We start from the raw sequence: 20,234 nt of genomic DNA on the forward strand, positions 1-20,234 counted from the left end.
CGCTTGAAGGAGCAGGGGTGTTTTCTACCCACCTATTACAGTTACAAGACAGGGGTTTGATTAAAAGAAAAGGCTGAATCCACATTTTTTGACTCTTGGGAAAGTGTCTTAACCAGCAGATTATAGAAGATTCTAGCATGGACACAGGAGAAAGGACACTTAATATCTTTTGTGGAAGCCATTTCTTCAGACAGTATCATTAAAGACTTGGAGATGAGGAAGAAGCAAAATTACACATGCACATGTTTCAGCATGCAGAAATACAAACCACTCTCAAGACAATTACAGTTCTTGCTTTAAGAACATGGGTTAGAAACAAACGAAACCTCTCACACACTCTCACAAAGTCAAACCCCAAAGTTTGCCAGAACATGGCAAATGCAACATCAACTTTCCTTAGGGAAGGAAAAGGAAATGAAGTCAGCCTCCCACATTCTAGTAAAGTAATATAAACCACAAACTATTCTCCCAATGAAGAAAATCCTGTGTGTTGTCTTTGTGTGTTTCACATGGAAAACAGGCTCCCTACAAAAGCTCAATAGCAGCAGAGAATTCAGTATGTGTGTTTTGAGAATAACTATTAGATCAAGCCCACTAAGCAGCACAGATGGAAGAATTCTGTTATTCCTGATGAAGCTTTGGTGCCAAGTAGATGTTCAGCTGATCTGTGCTTCAGAAGCAGAGCCTTAGAACAATAGACCCAGAAGTTAAAGTAAAAATACCATTTTCTACAGAATTTGGATGCCCTCAGAGTTGTGTGGAGAACTGAGGAACTAAATTCTGGAATTAAGCACCTAAGTCTTAGTACGTAATAAAAAAAGCTCAATTGTTAGAGGATTCTTGTCCCAGGAATTTGATTCAGATTTTTAAAAGTTAGAAGTAAAATGCACTAGAATGAAATAAAACCCAAAGTCTTTCATTATGACTTTTGTTATGAAAGGATAAGTGAAACACTAGTACCTTTTCCCCTCTCTATTAAACCCAATTTTAGTATAAAAACGTTTTATGTATTTATTACATTTATTAAAGATTTGAAAGACTGTGTAACATTTTTATGTTTTAGCCATCATGCCCCCAAAATATAAATGATGCGATGTAGAAATACTGTTATTAGATTACATGATACAGATTAGAGATAGGGATAACCAAAACCACACGTAAGCCTTGAGGCACACAAGCTACAACACAAAGCTATTTTGATTTCCATACAACTGAAGACAATATTAGTAGAAAACAGGAGTAAATGAGAACATGTATCATTACAAAGAGGAAGAAATTATTGGACTTACCTCTAGTGCATAACAAACAGGTTTGTCTCTGCCTAGTTTGTAAGCTATTGTGGTTAGAAGACCATGCTCAGAAAACACAGACTAAATGGGGAAAAGGAAAAGAAGAGGTAAAGCATGAACAAAGGCAGAAAATATTTAAATAAAAATATTCAAATGATAATAAACAAGAGACAAAACCTTCACTGGCAAAAAAATGGAATATGGAAAGTTTAACAAAGTAAATTATCAGTCACTCTAAATAAACTCCTAAGATAGAAGCCTCTCATCACTGGTGTTAATTCTTGCTTCCACAAGCTGCCTCAGGTCTTTCCATCCTCCTTATAGCAAAGAATTGAGGATCTTTAGAAGGAGATGTGAATGAGAAGGAAACTAAAGCTTTGCATTATTTATTCAACTAGAACTACAAAGAAATAATGGGAGAATATGAAGGGAAGAAATAAAATAGCCAAGACAAGGAGAAAAGCATATGGTTAAGTAACACAACACTCAGCACTTCTGGGTGCGTTTAAGGAACATACACAGGGAAACAGCAAGAAACTTGCTATGAAAAGTTATTTTTTGGAAACTTAAGGAGCTAGGAAATGGAGTCTTACTGAAACACCTTGAACAAATTATTACTTTCTATTCTTTCACAGTTCAGTATGAACTTTTCCTTATCTGTAGCAATAGAATTGTTGTTATTAAGTTTAAGAAAGGCTAATATTTTGTTGTACTCAAGAACGTAAATATTAAGATTGTAAAAAAAATTGAACTAAAAAGTGCAACTGACCTTCTGACCTGTATTGCACAGCAAGAAACATCCTGTTCCATACCTAGCATGAAAGCAAAGTTAAGTTAAAACTAGGATGTTTAAAGGATAACCTGTTACTGCAATTCATGAATCCATGACTCCTCTGTGGAGAATCAAGGCACCACTTTTTGCCCTTTGAAGGTTATGTTACCATTAACTTGATGATAAAACCATCCTTAAAATTTGATTTAAATGCAACCTGCAGCTGAAAAACCTAGTCCCACACCTCTCGCTCTAGCTGTTTCTTGTATAATACTTGATCAAGGAGCAGATACAGCTGAAGACTAAGTGTGAATTCCTCTTTGGTCACAGTATTTACCTACTTCAATTTAAGCTGATTATGAAAGCTACTTTATAAAATAAATATTTCACAATATTAAATTCAAGCTTTTAAAGGGGAAAATGCAAGGAACTTTGTTCCTGTCACAAGGAAAAGGTTTTCTTTAAACATACTCAGTCCAAAAAGTTCTAAAAATGGTATGTTTCTCATTCAAAGACCACATCACATGTATGTGTGCATACACACACGTAAGGGCACAGTTTAATAAAAGCAGTACAAAATACTTATAATTCATTCTTATTCTAAGAAAGTATGAGTTCCCTACCTTTTTAATACCCTGAAAATTAATAGCTCAAAATAGTCCTGAGATAGTCTTCAGTTAAATTTGAGAGAAAAAGGCTAAAGCAGTTACACATATAGGTTTAAAAAAATCTCACTTTTACCATTTGGTTTAGCTTGTTTTATTTCAAAAGGTCCCTTGTGTTATAAGAGTATTTCTTACAAAAATTAACTGTGATAATATTACTTAGAACCATGTTTGTTCTACTAAAATAAAAGGCCACTAACTATTAAATTTGTGTAGAAATGCAAAAGATAAAGTGAAGGTTAATTAGCAACAAGTATAGATTAATGTGTAATTAACTCTGTGAAAGTCCCATACTGTGCATGTACCTACATGCTTAGTTAAGCACATGGTGGTAAATGGAACAGTAAGTCATTTAAGCAGAGAGCTTTTCCTCAAATGAATGTTTGATTACACCAGTTGCCTGATTTAACTGATCAGCTATTTTAAACAAGGGACACTAAGAGACTGAGAAACAGAAAAAAAAAAAAAGTAGAATTCTCCACACTGAGCTAGACACAGAAGCAAAACTAGGCACTGCAACTGAAGTGAACCTTTCCCATCTACAATTCTGTGGATTTTTATCATTCAGGTCTATGCAATATAACACACATTTCCTGTATTTGTTTAACTTTAGGTCACAATTTAAATGAAACTGCAACTGTTTTAATCTGTGTTTCAGAGATTTTTAAAATGAAAAATCTGTAACAGAGATCTTTCCTTACAGTGACTTTGTTCCAAAGTATACCTCACAAACCATGTAACTTTAGTAACTTCAATACTTTATATGAAAGTCAGGACACTGTTTACTTTGTAGGTCCACAGAGTCAAAAGTTAGAGCTGTAGTTATGTGGTAACTACAAAAGCATTTGGCAGTTAGCTTGAAAGAATATAATACTAAATTCAAAACAGAACAGTGTGTTTACCTTACAACTTTCATAATAACTTACGTATTTTTTGCCTGCCCATTTTGAAAACACATTTGCCCAACAAGAGCAGCAGACTGGTCACCCAAGCACTGAAAAGGGAGATTTTTATTTTAGCAAATGGGTGCACATGAATCATATGCATGAAAAAGGAACATGAACAGACACATTTAACTATAATCTATTAGCAACACACAGGTAACTGAAAGTGAGGAAAAGTCTATAGAGAGAACCTGTACTTTTTACTGCTGTTCCCCTTTGTAAGAACTGCCAGTAAAATGTGTCGTGCTACTTATGGTGAACAATTTAAAGAACTCCAAACAAACATTTACTATCTCTAAGGATATTGTATTGGAAAAAGATGAGAATCTGCCCAACACTTCCGGATTTTGTATATACTGAACTCTTTTTATATGTAAAGCAGAGCTTGCTTCCATTTTGTAACGTTACTCATTTACTTAGAGATCCTAAGTTTCCAACACACTACAATAAGCACTACACATATGCATTAAAGCTGTCAGACCTTAACTTAATAATGAAGAATCTAGTCAATTAATAATTCAACTTCAAAAGTTTACTTCATGTTTAACATGAAGTAAAAAACCATCAACTCAGTTTGTAGCAGGATTCACCCATGTTAAAGCTTTTCCCACTGTTCATGCATTATCAAGTTCTCATGACAGAATCAGAGTTGGAGTAGGACTTACCCCGGAAATTGGTACACCTGTCAAAGCTCCAGATTTCTGATTTGCAAGAAGAGAAAGAAAAGCTCCAAATTAGCTTTCCATGACTACAATTTAAGGCAATGAAAAAGAAGCTAAACTTATAATGCTCAAAGGAAAACAAGCATCACAAAAGCAACATGGTTCCGTTGAGGTGTACGCTGGACTTCAGCTTAAAGCAGCTTATGCCTAAACTACTTAAAATAGCAGGAAACTTACAGGTGTACTTTATGTCACCTCAGCAGTTCTTAACATAAATTTTGATTAAATCATAGTGCACAGAATATTAGGTTCAGTGTAATCTGTGCAGTCAGTGTAAAGCATGAAAAGCAAAAGTGCAAAACGGTGAAGTGACTAGAAAAAAGGTGAGAGTGATGACACAATAAGCAAAGACAGATGCCTCATTTTTAAGATACAGCATTTTAAGTCTCATGTAGTGTTTCAGTTGCAACAGGTATCGTAAGAAATTTACACTTCTTTATTTAAGTTGTTTCTTTGTGCAATTGTGAAAATGCATTTTCAGTGAAGCCATGCAAATGCATTTCTGATTTGAATACTTTTTTCTTTAACGCTCATTTTAATTAACTGGATTTAAGGTAATTCAATTTATAAATGCATGGATTTTGTGTTTCACTATAATTGAATGAATATTTGTAGACAGAATGGCTTGATTTTCTCATTTATAAAATGAAACAGCTAATGTTTACTAGCCAGTAGCTGGTTTTTTTCACTTCACTATAAAAAGAAACACTCAACAGCTTGCAAATTACGGCAAACACATACATCAAGATTACATTTTAGAAACACCTTTGGCATGAACTCTAATTGTAGTATCTCGTATTTGGAAATGTCGACTCAATTTATCAGTCTAGAAAGTGTGCTTTTGCTAATCCTTAAACCAATGGAAATGTACAGCATCTGAACAGAATGGATAAGATATAGGTGGTCAGCCTAATGGAAGCCTCTTACTCACCAGGCTAGGACAGATTTTCTACAGCCAGCAAAACGAAGAAAAAGAAAAGGATAGGGGAAGAGAAACAGAAGTTGATTTAAAGCGACCAGCTATTCTGTTTCAGTTGCTAGGTAGTCTCTTTTTCCATTTACCTCACTCATTCAGCTTAATACAACTCACTGTCATCTGACCAGCACATTAATGAAAGTCAGCAATGACTTTCACAATGAGTGGCATCTCCATTAACAGAACAGCAAAAATACTTACATTTCAGGCAAGTTAAGCTACATTTTAAATAAAAATCACATAACTTGTCTTAATCACAAAATGCCTGTGTGTTCTTAGTAAACAGAGCAAACTATGAGGGAAAAGAATGCAAAATTACAACATCCAGTTTATCTGATTCTGAAGCTAATAAATTAGATGCCACTGTATCAGAAAAGTTGGTACTGCATCAAAGTAAACTTGAAACCTCAGCCTCATGACAACAATTAATGATTTAGTCCTAAGTAATATTCACAGTTGCACTGGGAGCAGTGTGATTAAAAAGACATCACAATTATTCCAAAATATTTTTTTTTACTGAGTGTTATGGAAATATAGAGGGCAAGAGAAATGTATTTTTCAAAAAGCAGGCAATCTAAGGTGTCACTTATGATTTTCCATTTCACAGAAACTGACTGATCTTGCCTTCAGTTATTTGGAAATAAGACATTACACATCTTGTCCAGTCTTCTTAGATCATGAAGACTTCCACAGCGACTTTCATCTCTTCTTTTCAGTTGTACAAGAAGTAAAAAAAGTAACAGCCGTCTCAATCTTTTTATCTACTGATTATACATTGCATTCTGATGACTAGTTTCTAAATCAGTAAGTGACTGTAATAAAAATCAAATTTTTATCCTTATCAAAAACCTCTCCCATCTTGTTTGTGTGTTTGACACTTAAAAGAGAAAACAACAAATATTCAACTTCATATAATATTATACAACAGTAGATAATGACATACTAAACATAAGTAAAAAAATATTGGTCTAAAAAAAGCTGTTAGTCTTAATCTATGGCAATTCTGTCAAATCTATATTGGTATAGTTACATTTTTACAAGATTAACTTCATACATACACAAGTAAACATACCATCAGGCCATAAATCTCAGAGGAGCTTCGTACTTTTGGGAGTATTTCCATAGGAATGTCAAAGAACCTGAACACAATACAAAATAATATATATGGTCAGTGCTAAATCAGAAAGCATTTCACTTTTGTTTTCTTAAATAAGTTTAAGCTATAAAGAAAAAAAACACTATAAAAGGAACTTTTGATTTCTATGGTTTAATCCATCACTGTGTTCTTCCACTTTTTACAGTACATGACACTGAATTATGGAGTAAAGCATTCGAGTATTTTGAAGACATATCCAACTCTTCTACGTGGGAAGTCATTCCTCTTCCAACAATATCTTTATAATAATTGTTGCTAATAAATTTAAACTTAAAATAGAGACACTGTCATTGTAATTGTCTTACAAATTTGGTTAAGGAATAAAGAAAGTATTAACTATCACCGTTTCCATGAACCAGTCTTCCAGCTAGAGAACAAATCTGCTACTTTTAATTAATCTAGACAGCTGTAATTTGGACATCTGGAGAGCAATGAATCTTAATTACCAATGGTAACAGTAAATAGAACAGTAATTGCTGATCGAAGTCTAGGTAAAAGATTCTTGCTATTAAATGCTTTCTTCACACATAATGTATAGAATCCGTTTAAATAACAGTATTACTGAAAAACTGAGCTTACTGGCAGAGCTCAGGATCCCATTCCAAGGAATGAATGTTGAACAACATTGTTCTACTGGCATTGGTTACGTCTGTACAGTGAACGCCTCCATTCTTTCCACCTGTCAAACTCTGAACAAAAAAATTATTATTTGCCAAGAAAAGATACAGGTTTACTTCAACAAATTACAAAAAAAATTTCTAAATTCAAAAAGTTTTGAGCTTGGGAGTGAGAACTCTGACATTTCTACAACTAAAGAGGAAGACCTGTTAATAGTGGGAAAAAGGCATGAAACAGAAAATAAAGGTACAACATGGATTCTTTTATTGCGAAGGTGGCTAAGACACCTTTCTAAAGCCCAAGATTTTTCCAAAGCATGAGCAAAATTTTACAGCAACCTATTAATGGTAAACTACACATAAGCATAAAAAAAATACAGTGATACAGGGTCAATGAAAGTTCATCTTGTAAGGAATTTTAATGGAATTTCTTTAGTTCCTTGTACTCTCATCACTGTGTGATCAGGAGGCATCATGTGTCACACAGTACTTTGCACAGAAATTTGCAGGATATGGCCATTCATTTTAAAAAGAGTGATAATAAACTCACAAATACATACCCATATAAGCCATGAATCAATAGTGCCAAACATAGCTCTTCCATCATCAACTGCTTGCTTAATCTCCTCCACATTATCCAAAAGCCACCGAAGTTTCACTGCACTAAAATAAGTGCTAAGTGGAAGACCAGTCCTAAACTGTAAAATAAATTTTAAAAAAAGTAATTAAACACTATTAAAGTATCTTTTCCATGAATACTGTAGTTACATAGAAAAATGGTCATAGTAAGTAAAAAAACGCAGACACAAAACTCAGAGAAATTACACAATCTTATTTAAATAAGTACTAAGCACACAATACACAAGTCTGAAAATACCAAAACCAAACGACCAGTGCATTAATGGACAAAGATCAAAGCTGATGTAACTGCAGTTCAATTGACCATTTATGTGGAAATAGCTGTTTGCCGAAGTCCTGTCTTATCTAGGTTATCTCTGTAGGACTAGACAGCAAGGGTCAACAACGAAAATGAGCAGCATGACACAGGAAAGATGGAATTTGTATTCCACTAGAACTGAAAAATCAAGTAAGTTTATATGCTTTTTGACATCCATTTCCTGTCTATAAGAAAATATATATAATATATAAAATATATATTTATCCAGTCAATCAAGGAAAATAAAAATCAAAGAATTACGACACCTTTTTGCAAGCATTTACTTTCCAAATTGTTATATATACCCATATTAAAAAAAGAAGTAATTTGCTCTTTATAAACTATCTTTCCAATTCTCAGAATGCTTACAATTAATTTCAATATTAAGATGAGAATAGGCATAAGATGAGAAAGGGTAAAAAAATTCACATCAATGAATTATTTTCCAAGTAGTTTTTTTTCTACTTGCTCTTGATTTTTGTGTGTGATCTTTACCTCTCATTGGATAGGTAGCACATGATTAAGTCTCACTAGCAATTACTTGTTTAACTTCTCCAGTGAGGTAAGTAAGGAGTGTTAACCACTTATTTTGAGGAAAATAAACATTTTGCAGCCTCAGATTGGTGTGTAGTATTAAGCAAATTTTTTATTATTTGACAAGGTAAGAAGGGACTAGAAGCTACAACTGACTTACTTTGTTTTGAGGAATTTTAAGCACGCATCTCCAGAACATTAAAGTTCAGATACTATTTAAATGCTTTGCAAAATCTCTTACCTTAAAAAAGGCTTTATTTTTCCCTGGAATTCTTTTAAGAAGCCGTTCAACTGTTGACTGGGTTCTAAGGTCAAGCCACACTAAAACCACAAATAATTAAGTGATCAACTAATTTAATACACAAAAAGTAACATGTAGAAGCTGCTTCTACAAAACTAGAACTCTTGTCAGTAAATTCCTGTCTTTATTTTTAGCTTTTCATGTAGCTGAAAGAATATTGTATTGCCTTTGTATTTTAAATGCACTGTTGTAAAAATTAAAAATGGTTAGATAAACTGATTTAGAAGAACAAATGGTATGAAAAATCAAACAGGATTTTCCACATAACAGGATATATACTTTTCTCAATCACAGCATAAGCAAAATACTACTTTGTTTACAGTGGATGACTGTCATTAAACTAAGAGGTTAAAACAAATAGCAGGTTGATTATTTACTATTCCTATGAAAACTTTGAACTGAAGTGCTATGTCAGAGTTATCAAGGTACAAGCAGGCTTAAGATAAAGCTGTTAACATATATTTGAATATAGAAGAGTCCTGATTTTTCAGTGATACTAAGCTAAACTAAATCTGGGACTTGACATGACTTAAAAGAGTAAATCTATGCAATTACCATTTCTCAGCTGACATGATCTGAAAAACTAAGTTAGGTTAAAAATTAAGATCCAAAACAATATTTAAACCTACTGGAAATACTTTTCCTTTAAAGTTAAATCAAAAGCATTCTGAAAATTTAGTAGGCTTTTTAATTTAGGAGGAAGTGATTGGGCTGCAAGTAAAAGCTTCATTACATGTCAGGGATGTACAAAACCCCTCAGGAACTTTTTTTTTTTTATTAAAAGCCATTAAGTGATTTATTAAGCAATAATTTTAACAGAGTAGGTTTTTCTTAGTTGCACTGGTATATATAAACACAGAGCTTATGACACAGGTATCAAAAAATCAAGGAAGTGAAGAGGCAAGGCCACAATGAGATCTGCACAGAAAACTAGGAAAGCATTTTTCTACAACATGCTCATTTTATGATTTTACATATTCAGAAAGCATAGTAGTTACCAATAGCATTATAAAGAGGTTCTCCAGTTGTCTTGTCCCAAACCACTGTTGTTTCTCTCTGATTGCTGACTCCAATGGCTTCAGGACAAAATAGAAAGAAGTATCCTTTTCAGAAGGTTTGTTTTCCCCTTTTGGGGAGTGAGGGAGGGAAAGGAAAGGTGGAAAGGAGGGAGGAACAGGTAAGGAGAAGAGGAAAGTAAATGGGAAATAAAAAGATTCCAACTTTTTCATGTTACAATTTAGAAATGCTACTTCTAAAAGCTCATCATTCAACATTTGCTGCTTAACTTAGGTGCTCTAAATTTTTTTTTTGCTACAAATTGAGACAACACAAGCACTGACAGGGAAACTAGCTTTTCCCAATAAATCCCAATTTAAATTTCAGAATCTCTTAATTCATCACTTGTCTCTGTGATTTTGCAAGATTAGATTAAGTCTACTTTGTAGATTCTGCATTGCTAATCTACACAAAGGATTTGCTTTCACATTGCTTCAACCAAACTGCTCTCAATGCCAATTTAGCTTTTCTCTGAGGTCAGCACATGCTGCCACCTTTCTATTTATTGACTTAAAAACTAGAGAATTTGACTTGCTCAACCATGAGTATGTTAAAGCCCTCAGTTACCCTTAAGTAAGGAATACCTCTTATGTTAGTGATGTCTATGTTCAGTTGTTGCAGTTTCTCACAGGTCCTCTCCACACATTCATGGACAGACTTTAGTATTTCCTTTGGATCTTGTTCCACCCACCTTTAACAAAAAGTAAACACCAGTTAATAAAAAGACAAAAAATTACATTTAGGGGGAAAAATAGAAATTATAGTCTGAAAAAACAGCTAAGCATTTTGACACAAACATTAACTACAAAGTATGTTTTACATATCTGGAAATTGTGCAATGAACTTCAAACCCTTTTAAAAGAGTAAGTTGTATTTTCACAACAAAACCATCTGCAGAAAACAAAGAATTTTGCTTTGTTTTATTGTATACAGAGGGCTTTGGCAGCAAATGGCAGGTCAGTTAAGAACAAACAAAAAAAACCACCTCAGAGAACAAACTAATCAATTTCTATGGACTAAACTGAAGACTACTATTAAACTGTAAAAATGACCAGCTTTACCACTTTAAAAAAGACTTTAAGTGTCATTTAAACTTTAAAGTTTAAATTTTAAATGTGTTAATGAGTGGTCAGAGCAAAATTCTAAGTATTTTTAGTTTACTTAAATCAGAGCACATGCCAGACACCCAATGTGAGTTTTTTAAGCCACTTTTCCGACTACAGTCTTTTATAGCAGATACTATGTTCTTAATGATTATTAATCAACTTCACTTTTGATCATTCATCGATAAATATACATAAGCTTTACCAATATGTACACAAATAAAAAAACACCGAAAATTCATACCCTTCTTTAGGGAATTTCTGCTGTATCTCAACTTGATGGTGACTCAAGAGCTCTGCTGTTTTTGCATTAAAAACCTGCAAATAAATTACATGACAGGATTTCCTATGAACACAGAAGTTTAAACAACAATAAATGAACATTTATTCTTTTGAATAAATACAGTGCTGTGATAATTGATAGTAATTGTCTATTATCAACCCAAATATGCATATAACCTGGGTTCAGATAGATGATTTTTGTAATTAAGGTAAGCAAAGAATATTTTAGTAAGCTTTGCTGTCCATTATAACTGCTGTTTTTTCTTGATGGATTGGGAAAGAACCGTATTTTTTTCTTGTAGAGGTTGTGGAAATTAAACTGATGATGTATTTTAGAACACACCTCCCAGTAAAACACCCACTGCTAGTCATAATAACATTTCTTTAGTTTCTGCACTGATACTCCAATGCCAGAACTATGCCTTTTCTTGGGTTAGCTCACATTTAGGAAGAGTGATTTTAAGAGACAGGCAATCACATGTAGATTCAAAATGACAAAAGGGACCAAACTGAAGAAAGAAAAAGCACCTAGGCAGAATCCAATTTATTTCAAAACAAACTACAAATACAGAGCTTGTGAACTATCTGACAATAAAAGAATGTCACTGCAGCAACACAATACATTAGAAAAGAAGAAAATGCAGAAGCGACTTAGATTTGAATACATTGCAATAAAAAACAGCAGAGAATCCTGAGGACTATACTAATGGCTGTTCTTAAGGCATCACAAGTTAGAGGCTCTGCCTTGCAGTAAAAGCTCAGCTAGAATACACAACAGTCTTAATTAACCATCAGTGGCCTGTTTCCAAAAGTAATCTACTGTGGCCAAGCTAAGATGACACCCAATAAAACATCCAACTTCACTGTACCATGAGTAAACCAGCATAACTGACTGGGCAATGATGAAGTTCCTGTGAGAACAGCTCTTGCTCACTAGCATCATGCAGAATCTTTTGAAGAACACTCAGGGACCTAGAAAGTAAAATCTAACAGCAGCTTCAGGTGAACTGCAAAACATGCCAGTGGCACACCATCCTGTCTTTTTTATGGCAAGCAGAGGAGGGTTGGCTTTAGAAACCACTCGCGCTAAGGTACAAAACTCAGTTATACCCATCCACTCTGTGGGATATAACTGAAGTTTTTCTAGACTTCCTTGGTAATGCTCTCCTCTCATTCCACAAATTCTAAGACTTTCTCTTAAAGCTTTTAATCCATAAACTCTTGATTTCATTTAGATAGTACAGTTTACTCTGAAACTATTAGAACAATTCTGACAAAGTGCAGATGAAAGTTCCAATTCTCCAGTTTCTTTGAAACTTTGAAGTGTTATCTTTAGAGTGAAACTTTGATGACTAGAAACATTCTATATATATATTAGAATCATAGAATAATTCAGGCTGAAAGGGACCTTGAGAGATCTCTAGTACAACCTCCTGCTCAAAGCAGGGTCAGCTGTGAGATCAGACCAGGTTGCTCAAGGATTTTTTCTAGGCAGGTATTGAAAACCTCCAAGGATGGAAAGACTACAACCTCTCTGGAAAATACTAAAAACTTACTTTTTCCCCTCCACTGCCAAAAAGACAAGTTTTTAAAAGGTACTAGTTTGTCCTTTTCTGTTGTCAGTTGGAAAGATTAGATAGAAAAAGCACCACTATTCTTTTTACCATATTTACTTGTACAAATTTAATCTACACCTCAGGCTTGACACGAAGATATCCTAACAAAAGGGTAAGCTCTGTCAGTACTTAGGTGTTTGGAAGGAATTAGTATAATGGGATACAGGTCTTAAAACACTGTGCAACATAGTTAGTAGGAGAGATAAGGTTTTGCATGTATGCAGAAAAATTTTTTACTTGAAACTGCTTCTCTGCCTAAAGCATAGTAACATTTACTAAGTTTTTATAATAAAGATAGCAAAAGACTTTTTATTGAACCTGTATGTATCTGCTCTACTAGCAATGTCAAATATCGTTCAGTAATCATTCACCACTAATCATTCAGTATTCCTTGAAACAGAAGGCAGTACATAAAGATTCCTACTGTTAGCAGGAAATAAATACAGATTCAATTAGACAAGGTCATTCATTGAACCTGGAGTGTGTGGCCTGCTCTAAAATAAAAATAAATATATATATTTACATATAAAAATATAAAAATAGAATAAAATAAAAAAACCCGCAAGTGTTTTGCTTCCTTCTAAGCAAGCTGCTCAAACAGCAATAAATTATCAACTGAAGCAATAACACTATAAATGCATAATTTTTTTCATGCCCATCGAGAAGAACTAGGTAAACATGCTTTCCTAATCCATCAGGAACAAAACTGCAAGCTTCTGACATCCTCAACAAAAGCATCAGACATTCCCTGTACCTCAAAGCAAGGGATTAAAACCTTTCACTGGGAACAATACCATGTTCTACACTGATAAACAGAATTCTGATACACAAAAGAATGCCAAACATAAATGAGTCATTACAATTAAACCTAGAAGACGATAAACAAAGTAGGGAATAAATAGAATGCGACCTGCCCTCCTTCCCTGCCCAAGTCCCCGTCCCCTGCCTGCCCCCCCTCTAAAAAAAAAACAACCAACCAACAACAAACCAACCATAGCCCTGATGCCAAAAAAAACCCAAAACCCTAAACAATTGTTTCTCTCTGACAGTGGTAAGAGAGAGAAAGAGGTGACAATGAGTAATTCAGGTAAGGTCAATACATTCCTGTTGAAACAAGTTTGAGGTGTATTTCTGTCAGTGCTTTCTTTCCTTTCATATCCATTAAGAATTGGTTCCAGTTTATGGTACTGATCTCTCACTTTTTGTAGGGGGGATGGAAGTCAAAGTCAGTTTTGCCCTCATTTTATGAGCAGTACTCACAAAATAATTGCCTAGGTTATTCGGACATGCAGAGCTATCCGCAAAGACTGAAAACCACCAGATATGTACTGAATTCTTGGGTGACAGAGTAAAGAAAATAAATAAAAAACACCCTCCTTCCACTCCCAACAAATTATCATACAAAGAATTAGAGCTTGAGCATTGAATCTCAAGAGTGAAGGAGAGAAGAAAGACCTACTTAGCTATGCTGTCTGTAAGCAAGCACACAAGCACTGGGCTGATCACTGAATTTGAGCTCTTTATAGGGTCTCTAGTGTAACACATGACATCATATGAAGGGGTGCAAACAGTTGCATGGTATTACACCAAGTCTTTATGACCTTAGTGGAAAAGAATTCAGATCAATCAGCTGTAACAATTTTCAAAGAATGAAAAGAAATAAGACAAACAGAAACATGAGGCTCAGGGAAGTGATGCAAGAAGCTGCACAGCTGAAATTACAATAATGAAGACAGATTTTAGAAGTAACTTTCCATGCTTTGCCAGGTAACTGCCTGCAGAAATGCTACTTCTGTTAGTTTATGCTATACTTTCATGAGCTCCTGTGAAGCTAGAAATGTTACAGCTTTGCAGGCAAGCAAGCTCAGAGCTGGAGTTCTGAAAACGCACTGAAATCAACCCAGCTGGGGGAAGGATGACAGACAAACGTAACTCCACCTTTAGCATTTAACTGGAATTATCAGGCAATCAGAATTTGTGTACGTACGTACAGTTTAACAAGTCTCCTAGAAATTATCTTGCTTGGAAGGCTCCTAATGAACACACCTCCCTCCCCCCCTCAAGGAGGCGCTTATGATTATGGAAATAAAAAGTAAAATTGCAATACATTTTAAGTGATAAAAACTAATACTTAGGGAAAAACTGAAGTATTCGAAATATTTTCAACCCTTCTTGTTAACTATACAATCAAGTTTTGCTTTTTCCCAAAAGGTCATGTTACCTCAGTGGAAGAGTGAAATAGATTCCCCACTGAAGGGTAAGCTCAATGGGTACACCAAGTTTTTCCTTATCTAAAACCAGGTTTTGTTTCCTGAAAAGAATGCTTACAGTGTGATATAGCTTTATTGGGATGCTTCTTCGGGAAATGAAGGAAGAAACACTCCACTCAGGTGGAAAAAAAATTGTCTGTGGCTGACTGACAAACCTAGGACCTGAAGTTCTGTACATGTATGTGTACACTGTATGTGTACTTTCGATTCTTGCTGTTCCTGGATAGAATGCCAGAAAGACTTCACCCCGCAAATAGCTTTCAAGAGATCAGGCAGTGGCTCAGCCAGCCATTAGCTTCTGATCCCAAGACTTTTAGCAAAAGAAGTTACAGTTGATTTTTATGATAGGATTCTTGAAAAAAATAAAATCAAACACAAGAGAAGCACGTATTTGATGAAAATATTTGGCCAAATATCTAGACCAGAATTTATTCACGTGGGTACACTTGTTTAGCCTACTCAATTTATCTTCCTGCTTGATATCTTACAGAAAATGAGCCTTAGGCAATTGGACCGGTACTGAAAGCACTGCACTCTCCCTGGTAACTCTGAATCTGTTACCCAGGTTCAACCTAACTTTACAGGAAAGCTGAGATCTCAAAAATAATTACAGCTTATTTTGCAAAAGCAAGTAGCTTAGCAAAGATCCAAATTAAGGTTCCCAGAGGGTAAAACCACAGCACAAGCTAAAACTGTATGTGTATTGTGTGTGAGAGGCAAGGATAAATAAGGAGTGACAGTAATAGAAATGTACCTACATTCTGGTGCTTCTTTATCATCTATCTGTGTTCGTACAGTCTCATTCACGTAAGCAAGAGAATCTCTCAAAACTTGTGTCTATATACAGCATAATTATTTCTAAAAGGAATCTCTGGAGGTTGTCTAGGCCAACTCACTGCTCAGGTAAGCTTAAATTTAAAGTTAGACCAGTTTGGTCAAGGCCTTTTCTCATCCAGGTGTTGAGTATCTGCAAGGATGGAAATTCCACAGGCTTTCTGCATCCCTGATCCGGAGCCCCTCGTAAGTCAAAATTTTTTTCTTTACACCTGTTTGAAACTTCACTTGCTGCAACTTCTGTTCACTGCATGTTGCCTTTTTCTGTGCATGTCTGAGAAAAGGTTGGCTCTGTATTCTCTACAGACTGCGGTTAGACAGCTGAAGACACTGCCTTAGACTCCCCTATGAAGAAACAACCCCTGATCTCCCAAGTTTTCCTCGTGTGCCTTGTGCTACAGCACAGTGATCATGTTAGTGACCATTTGTTGGACAAACCCCAGTTCTTCCGATTCTCTCTTCCTCTGGGGAGGCCAAAACCAGCCACAGCGTTCCAGATGCTGCCTCTTACGTGCCATGCAGATGGCAATAATCACTTTTGTTGATCTGCAGTCTGTACTTTTCTTCATGTGGTTAATCTTCACCACAAGGACGCGCTGCTTACTTATATTAAACTTGCTGTCCAGCAGGCATCTGGGTCCTTTTTCAACAAGCTGCTTCTTAGCGTTCTGTCCCAAACGCCAAACTTTGTTGAACTTCATGAAGCTTCTGCCAGGCCCCTTCTCCAACTGGAATTCCAGTCAACTGCTTCTTCTGGTCTATAGTCACCTGTAAACTTGAAAGGGCATTCCAACCCATCCCCCAGGTGGCTGATGAAAATACTACAGTATATCAGCCCTTTTACAAGTGGAACATCACTTGTAAATTGGCCACCTGCAACTGTAAATTTAGACTGAACTGTCGACACCACCCTTTGGCTGCAAAGGAGAAGCCAGTTTTTCACCCAGACATCTTTAACCCAGTCAAAATTTTAAGTCTTCGATCTTAAAAAACTAGGTAACAGTTGCACTGTACTACTGAACAGACATGTGCAAAGTAACCAACACTTTGATTCTGACTGGTGACTTGGTGAAGATTAAAATTGTTGGAAGCCCTAAAGAAAAAAAATGTAGAGAGATCAATGAGAAAGGTATGCAAAACAACTAAGACAGTAAAAGACGGAGAGATAGTAAGAGAGACAGGGAAACAACTCAGGCAAAAAGAACACCACGTCACATTTTGGCTTAAAATAATTCAAAGCAAAAATCTCCCTTCTAACTGCAGCAATTTCTTTCCAGCACAGAATTCTCCAGATATATGTGCTATCATCTGTGCAACTGATGCAACTTGTAGTAGATTCCTACACACTTTGCCCTTTTCCTCCCCCCACCCCATGTTCTGATTCAGTTCAGTGATGTATCTTTTTTTCTCAAATCCACATAACTTTATTATCATACTAGTTTGATCAACTGCCAAGTGTTGGCCAGCACTGTATTTTGAAATTAATTAAGAGAAAATGAGATGGATACAAGAACTGAAGAATGACAGACATAATATACTTTTTAAAAAAAAATAAGGAAAGAATTATGGCCTCTTATTTATTTGTGTAAGCACCTGAATCCTCAGAGGAAACATATCTCATGTAGACAGGAAAAAACCCTGACTGTATACAAGCCATTGATGAATGCATCTGGTATAAGAAATTCCTTGTCAGAAGAACTTGTAAAAATACCTGTAAAAAGAGCTTGAATATAAATTTAAATCCTTCAGTGTCTCTTTTAGTTCTACTAGTCTTATCCTTTTAGGCTAAGAAAAAAGGTAACTTGGTATACACGTAAAGCAGACAGAATTAATCTTCAGGTGTTACAGGGAACTTCTCCAAATGCTTTTCTGAAATGGACTCCTGACTGGCATTCAAGATAGTCCGGTGGTGTCATTTGTCAGTTTGAAGTTTCTCTCCACCCCCAGATCTGGGTTTTGTCATTTGACAATCCCATGAAGGTCGTGATATTGAGTAATAATGGTAACACATGTCAAGAAGATATTCTAGTCTCCTGCTTCATGAAAGAACATTCCACATGGGGGATCCATTAAAAAAAAAAAAAAGGAAAGCAAAGGAAAAGGGAAAAGAAAAAAAGGAGAAAGAAAAAAGGAAAAAGGAGAAAGAAAAAAGGAAAAAAGGGAAAAAAGAAAAAAGGAAAAAAGGGAAAAGAAAAACGGGAAAAAAAGAAAAAAGGGAAAAAAGAAAAAAAAAAAGCCAAAACATTTATCTTCCCAGTTCAACACTGTATATTTGACAACATTTTTTGTATTTAGTCATTATTCCACTTCCATGATGGAAAGCGTCACTGGGATCTAAACCAAATTACCATGACTTACTGACTAGGCGACTGGACATTTGGAGAGATTTGCAAGCAGGAAGTTTACATAGTAAGTTTCATATATAATAACAACATTAGTTACTGTCTACTGCATAATATGGAAATAACTAGATCCTTAAACTAAAAGGCATATATATATGATTAACATAGTCATTGCCCCATCCTTAAACAATCTTCCTCTAGCATTTAAACAAGCCCATCTTTAGTCCTGTCACCTGAAATTGTGTGCAAGTGCACGGGATGCACTGACAATTTGGGATGTAGCCTCCAGAACTGCAGCAGTCCTTCCAACAGGCCCAAGTAGGTTTTAGAGGGAAACACAGCAGTCATTGCATTGTCTGAACACTACCTAACCACAGCCACTGAATTCACAGGGATCTGTTCCTCCCGTGCCTGAGCACTGCGCCCACTTGATTCCGTTCAGGGCGAGATATCCGACAGATTTAAAATACAGCCTGCCCGAAGGAGCAGGATTTTGCAGCCCCCTCAAGCAGCAGCCGCCCCCCGGCTTGCTCTGGGGCCGGACGGGCACTGCCGGTCCTGCCGCCGGGCCCGCTCCCCTTCGTTCTGCGCGGGCCGGGCAGCGCTGCTCGCCCCCCAGCGCGGCGGGAAGGCGACGGGGGTCTGATCGCTGGGGGGACACCGCCGGCCGGCGGCCTCGCCACCCCAGTACCCACCAGCACCCGCCTCTCCGGGCGGCGCGGCAGCCCCGGCCCGCCGCGGGGCTGAGGGATGCCGGCCCAAGGCAGCAGCCGGGGCAGCGGTAGCACGGCCCTGCGCGGCCCGCCCCCCTGCCCTTCCCCAAGGGCACAGCAGAGGCCAGAGGGACCCCGCAAGGATGCAGGAGAGGGAAGGAGCGGGCGCAGCGGCTCCCTCAGGCCGCGGGGCCGCCGCCCGTCCCTGCGCGCCGCAGCGCCAGAGGCCACCCCAAGCCCCACGATGTGCTCACCAGGAAGCGAGTGGAGCTGGTGCCCTGATCGATGGAGCCCACCAGCGGCCCCAGCACCATTCGGTCCGACGCGGCCATGAGCCCCGCTTAGCCGCCCGCCGGGTCCCCTCAGCGATCCCGCAGCGATCCCTCAGCGAGCGACTAACGGCCGCGCTGACACTGCCCCCGGCCGCTCGCGGCCAGCGGCGCGTGGCTGCCGGGTGAAGCCGGCGGGGGGGCGGGGCAGGCGGGGCAGGCGGGGCGGGGGGCGCTGCCGCGCGCATTGTCAGCCCGCAGCCAACCAGCGCTCGGGGCGCGGCGGGGCGGAGGGGAGGGGGGCGGGGCCGGGAGGCGCAGGAAGTGGGCCAGCGGCGGGGGCGCGGCGGGGGGGTCACGTGGTGGGTGGTGCACAGCACTCCCCCGCCCCGCCCCGCCCCGCCCCGCCCCGCCCCCGCCCGCCCGAGAGCTGCTGGCATGAGGGGAGCTGTCGGCCTGAGGGGGGGGCGCGGGAAACCTGAGGTGTTTCCCGGGGGAGGTCCGTGTCGCTTTGGGGCGAGGGTCTTCGGAGGGCTGTGCGGGACACCGGAGGGAGTCTGCTGGACGAGATCCCGGGGCACCAGTCTGGGGTCATCTGTGTCCTGCGGCGGCGTTCCCCGGAGCGAAACCTGTTTCGCTTGTAATCGAGGAGAGCTGAAAGAAACCCCTCGAGGGCCCGGCCGGCTTTCCCGGTGCGGCCGGCGGCGAGGCGGGATCCAGCCGCGGAGGGTGCGCGCTCGGAAGGCGCCAAGCCGAGATGTCCTCTGGAGACTTTTTTGTTCAGAGCGAATATTGCCGATAAGGCGTTCAAAACTGAGTCACTATAGCTATGATAT

The 20,234-nt window shown here is 37.9% G+C and overlaps 1 protein-coding gene across 2 annotated transcripts in view; it reads right to left on the reverse strand.

Moving 5' to 3' along the window:
* GK (glycerol kinase) overlaps positions 1-19,607 on the reverse strand; it is a 36,830-nt gene extending 17,223 nt beyond the window's left edge. For both annotated transcript variants that reach the window (XM_040582486.1, XM_040582485.1), the window contains exons 1-12: positions 19,384-19,607; positions 11,317-11,390; positions 10,554-10,660; positions 9,912-9,989; positions 8,854-8,933; positions 7,702-7,839; positions 7,104-7,213; positions 6,441-6,507; positions 4,336-4,371; positions 3,653-3,720; positions 2,059-2,101; positions 1,290-1,370 (exon numbers count right to left, since the gene is read on the reverse strand). In XM_040582486.1, the coding sequence (XP_040438420.1) occupies positions 1,290-1,370; positions 2,059-2,101; positions 3,653-3,720; positions 4,336-4,371; positions 6,441-6,507; positions 7,104-7,213; positions 7,702-7,839; positions 8,854-8,933; positions 9,912-9,989; positions 10,554-10,660; positions 11,317-11,390; positions 19,384-19,461 (960 nt within the window). In that variant the 5' untranslated portion in view covers positions 19,462-19,607. The remainder of the gene's footprint in view (positions 1-1,289; positions 1,371-2,058; positions 2,102-3,652; positions 3,721-4,335; positions 4,372-6,440; positions 6,508-7,103; positions 7,214-7,701; positions 7,840-8,853; positions 8,934-9,911; positions 9,990-10,553; positions 10,661-11,316; positions 11,391-19,383) is intronic.
* Between the last annotated feature and the right edge of the window lie 627 nt (positions 19,608-20,234).

The sequence above is a fragment of the Falco naumanni genome, chromosome 2, assembly GCF_017639655.2.
Source record: "Falco naumanni isolate bFalNau1 chromosome 2, bFalNau1.pat, whole genome shotgun sequence".
Classification (NCBI taxonomy): Eukaryota; Metazoa; Chordata; class Aves; order Falconiformes; family Falconidae; genus Falco; species Falco naumanni.